The sequence below is a fragment of the Triticum urartu genome, chromosome 2A (assembly GCF_056163025.1).
Source record: "Triticum urartu cultivar PI428250 chromosome 2A, HENAU_Tu73, whole genome shotgun sequence".
Lineage (NCBI taxonomy): Eukaryota > Viridiplantae > Streptophyta > Magnoliopsida > Poales > Poaceae > Triticum > Triticum urartu.
In genome coordinates, this window is record NC_141874.1 from 629,094,733 (window position 1) to 629,099,557 (window position 4,825).

A 4,825-nucleotide genomic window follows, 5' to 3' on the forward strand; every position below is an offset into this window, starting at 1 on the left:
TCTCAAGAAGGTGCTTCTAAGGACTTTTAGCAAAAAGTCCCAAAAAAGTCCCACCATGTTTGGTTTGCTAGGGACTTTTTCTAGTCCCAACACAAAAAAGTCCCTGAAACCAAACACCCCCTTAGTTTCTCGGCTCCTATTCCCACACATGCATATCTCCATCCTCTCATCCCCAAACATGCATGATTAAATGCCTCTTTCAATTGTGTTTTTTAGGCTCGTTTCCCAAACACAAGATCATGAAGCCACAATCTATTAAGAGCTAAGAGCTGTTGAAAAATAATATAAAAAAATACACACATACTATTCAGAATTCAAATGGATATCTAATGTATCACCTATGTTTTCAAAAGCAATATTTATCTTTACTAGCAAAAGATCTCGCGCATTGTAACGGGAGAAAAAAATACCACATGCCCCGAACCCAATAACCATGACTCAAGACCCCCAATAAGTTCACGTCCTTTATTTCAATGCATGGAATCCCATATGCGTTGTCGTTTATCCTCCTTTTTTCCACCCTCACTGATAGTGGCCTCAATGCTCACACGATCACAACACGTTTGAATCTGGTCAATTCTAACATGTCTCTCTCTCGGCATAAGATGATAAATCTGCGTTTTTTCCTACGAGGTTTTGGCGAGGCGTGCATGCGTGCTTATAGATTGTTTCTTTCGTCTCCAATCTGGTTTTTGATGAGGTGTTCATTTTTTATCTGGATTGGCACTGGTACAAAAGAAAGATGGGTCATGCACTATTCATTAAGGTTGCACCTTAAATAGCATTTAAAGATGCTTAACAAGTTAAATAACATCATATTCATATTCTGCATATTTCTCTAATCAAATTCCATATATGACAAGTTAAATCTAGAGTTAGCGTCTAAAAGATATGGATATTTTAAAACATCATTTGATATGGATTGTAGGTTGATTAACCCAAATATCAAGGTGTTCCCTATAAAAAGTGAAACATTTACCTGCTTTCACTTAAAACTGGACTACAGGTTGGTTACAAAATACAACATGGGGTTCTTTGCAAAAGTGAAATATTTTCCTCATTTGACTTAAAACTAGACCGTGTGTTGATTATCAAAAACATCATGAGGGTTTTTGCAAAATGCACAACGGCTAGGAAGAAACAATCTTTCTTTTATTAGTAGGTAGTAGCAAAAAAGCCCATGCGTTGCAATGGAAGAAAAAATACCACGCGTCTCTAACCCAATAACCATGACTCAAGAGCCCAATAGGTCAATGTCCTTTATTTCAACATGGGATCCCATATGTGTTGACGCATATCCTCCTTTCCACCCTCGTTGACGGTGTTCTCAGTGCTCACATAAATACAACGTGTTTGAATCTGGTCAATCCTAAGGCGTCTCTCTCTCAGCATAAGACGAAAATCTGCTTTCTTTTCCCTTGTGTGATTTTGCCGAGGCGTGCATGCATGGTTATCGATGGTCCTTTCGTCTTCAACCTGGTTTTGTTGAGGTGCTAATTGCAATCCGGATCAGCACGGGTACGAAAACGAAGAATCATGCGCAATTAATTAATATTGCACCTTAAATTGCATTTTTTTAAGCGGTTAACAGGTAAAATAACATCATATTCAGATTCTACATATTTTTAAATCAAATTTCATATATAACATGTTAGAACTAGAGTTAGGGTTTAAAAAATTATATGTTAAAAAGCATTTTTTTTCTAGATGGATTGTAGGTTAATCAACCCAAATATTAAGGAGTTTCTTTTTAATTTCTGTCACTTAAAGATAGACTGCGGGCTAATTATCAAAGAAGGCAGGAAGTTTTCTACAAAACACACGACGGACGGGCAGAAACAGTCCTGCCATTTTTATCAGGTATATACATAGACTTGACTTAATTATTCCTTAATTATGAAGGGGTATGGACCTCCACCGTTGACGCGTTTTTTTCTTTGGGAGGGGAAGGGCGGTGATTATTAATTTTGATTGCAATGGCGAATGGGCTGGCCAATGTTAGTTTTGATTATTATTATTATTTTGTTCTTCTCTTCAAAATCAACAGTGATGTTTGTACATCTCAGTGTTTAGGAAATCAGGAGTGGCTAGAGTTGGAAGAGATGCTATGAGTAGCAACAACAATAGTGTGACATTCTATCTCACAAAAAAGAAAGATAGTGTGACATTCTGTCTGGTGGAGAAAGGAGGAAACATGGAAAAGTACTGAATCTCCAGCGTTCTTGCCAACCGCCAACTTTTACTTTCATTGAAGTGGTTCACAACCTTCTCTACTTGTTATACACAGAAGCGTAGTTTCTAGCCATATATAAGAGCAAGACATGGAGTTGGGTCTCCACAAAACAAAAATATGGACGTGGTGAGACCTCGAAGGCAGGAAAAAGAATAAAATCATGTCACAGCCTCATGAACCATCTGTGCTTCTTCCTAGAACTGTTTGCACACATCCACGCGACCACGCACCCTGCAGCCGGGTAACGGGGAGTACACCACCACCACTGCCTGATCATTAGCTTCCTTCCGGTTCTGGACTCCCGTTCTCCAGAACCATCAATTAAATCAATAGCAACCACCAAAAAGTAACAAAAAATCTTGAAATGTAGTTCATCTGCTAGATGAGATCACAAGGCTCTTCTAGCTGCGTATGCCGCCATGTCCAGAGTCCTTCAGATGCTCCGAGTCCGGTTGATCCTGGCGAGCTCCTGCTCCAGCTCGTCGAGGCCACCAACGTCCTCCAGCTCCTGCACTCACCACAACCAGAGGCGCGTTGAGACGGACGGTTTACAAGGAAGATCAGGGTGCTTGTCCCGTACTGTGTCACTTGGGTCAGTGGTCACAGCACAGCACGCGAGAGGACAAAACGATAGGCGCCATGCGCCTCGCACTCACCTTGGGTCCCAGGAAAAGCCCATACGGTACCCCCTCGAACTTGTCCATGTGGTGTATCTGCCACGCAGCCACCACCACATAATCAGCACAAAAAATTTCAGGAAAAATCACCAAGTTGGCACGTACTGGCTACTGCACCCACGAGCAAGAGGTCGTTAGCCTCGCCGTACGTACCTTGTGAGCGGCAGCCACTCGCCGGAAGTAGGGCACGTCCGCGATGGGGCCGACGGGGAACCGGCGGTGGACCAGGCCGTCGTGCACGAACATGTATGCCATGCCGAAAAGCGTAATCCCAAGGCCCTGTAGGAAGCAGACACGTGGCGAGTCAGATCCTAATCGGATGGTTCTGGCAGATGAGACACTGTGGTTTGGGCTGAGCAGGGGTTTGCGAGTGGAGTGGATGGCTTACCGCGCCGAAGCAGAGGCCGGGCACGAGGCCGCGGTGGAAGAAGCCGTAGGCGAGGAGGGCGATGGCCGGCCCGGCGTTGATGATGGCGAAGACGTCGTTGAGCTCGAAGGGCCCGTCGCGCGGCCGGTGGTGCGACTCGTGCATGTGCCACAGGGACGCGTGCCACAGCGCCTTGTGCGCCCACTGCGCCCAGAACTCCATCCCGACCTGCATCACGCCCGAATTTTAGCCTGGAGTTCTTCGCCGCCGGCGAGCAAGAGTTCTATCAAGGTGCCGCTGGCTTACCGCTGCGCCGACGGAGAGCGCGAACGTGCCCAGCATCTCGGTCATCGGCACCTCGCCGCCCTGCACGAGCGCGCGCGCATGTCAGTTTCAGCAACGGCAGCCAGTCAAGCCCAACCGTCCGCGCACTAGAATGGCGGCTACGGCGTCGCCACTCGCTAACGGCAGCGAGGAAAGATAGCGAAAACGAATGGCTGGCACGTACCTCCATTTGCCAGGCGAAGCGGTAGTAGACAGAGGCGATGGCCATGGAGGTGACCCCGAGGCTGGACATGACGGCGGCCACCAGGTACGTCCGCCTCTCGGACTGCTTCCGCGCCTTCCTCTCCGCCACGCGGCGCGCCGCCGCGGACGCCGCCTCTTCCTCCAGCGAAGGCACGGGCTCGGGAGCCGGGCCGGGCGCCTGGCCCTCCTGCGGGACGAAGCACGTGACGGTCTCTTGCCCGCGCCTGCGCGCCGTCCGCGTGAACGGGGAGAACGGCAGAGGCCGGCCGGCGCGGGAAGGCAGCGTCCGGAAGCGCGCGGCCGCGGCGAGCAGAGGGTTCTTGACGGCGAAGCTGGCCATGGTGGAGCCCGAGAGACCAGCGGCCATGGAGGGAGGCTCTCGGTACACTCCCTTGGGCGCACTGCACTTTCTCGGAGGCTATAAATGGACAGGGACGGAGCGAGGGAGCTCCAAAGGGGAAGAGGAGAGAGGTGACTGGACTCAATCAAGAAGCAAGGCAAAGACGTCAAGCCGCCGAGAGGATTGGTTTCGTACGCGTGTGCAAACCTGGAGGAAGAAGTAGCAGGGAAACTGGAAATCTGGAGGAAGAAGTAGGGAAATCGAAGTGCGCCGTGGGCGCCCCGCGAGCCGTCCGATTCGATCCAACGGCCGAGACCGCGCGCCAGATCGCTCGAACTACTAGGCCGCTTCGGTTACTCCGATGGGGACTGTGTGGCCAAGGGCAGAACACGCTCCTGCCTCGGCTTCCCTTCTCTTCTCTGGACCGAAAGCTCGCGGCGACGCCCGCCGTCCGATCGGATACTTTGGTCTGAGCCCCGCGGGGTCTCGCCGCCATGGAACGGGTTCAAAAAACTCAAACGTGCGCCGGGGGAAACCGAAGAAAAGTATGAGCAAAATGAAGCGGAGAATGGCAGATTGACAGCGCGGCGGCTTCGGCCGGTGCAGAACGAAGGGCTGCTGTTCGACGGAGATCCGTCCACGTAACTCTTTTGCCTGACACGGCATGGACTTATGTTGTA

The 4,825-nt window shown here is 49.5% G+C and overlaps 1 protein-coding gene across 1 annotated transcript; it reads right to left on the reverse strand.

Moving 5' to 3' along the window:
- Positions 1-2,203: 2,203 nt before the first annotated feature.
- On the reverse strand, positions 2,204-4,368 carry LOC125529683 (beta-carotene 3-hydroxylase, chloroplastic). Its single transcript, XM_087544626.1, has 6 exons — positions 3,786-4,368; positions 3,584-3,643; positions 3,299-3,505; positions 3,064-3,189; positions 2,890-2,946; positions 2,204-2,741 (listed from the first exon to the last, which is right to left on the reverse strand). Exons 1-6 carry the CDS (start codon positions 4,170-4,172, stop codon positions 2,667-2,669), a joined length of 912 nt encoding a protein of 303 aa, XP_087400752.1. The 5' UTR covers positions 4,173-4,368; the 3' UTR covers positions 2,204-2,666.
- Positions 4,369-4,825: the final 457 nt, after the last annotated feature.

Excerpts from the sequence above, each read along its gene's own strand:
- LOC125529683 (XM_087544626.1), bottom strand. The coding sequence starts at position 4,172 with ATGGCCGCTGGTCTCTCGGGCTCCACCATGGCCAGCTTCGCCGTCAAG. Across the intron at positions 3,506-3,583 it reads CGCTCTCCGTCGGCGCAGCG|GTCGGGATGGAGTTCTGGGC; the intron begins GTAAGCCAGCGG and ends GGCGTGATGCAG. Across the intron at positions 3,190-3,298 it reads CCGGCCTCTGCTTCGGCGCG|GGCCTTGGGATTACGCTTTT; the intron begins GTAAGCCATCCA and ends TGCTTCCTACAG.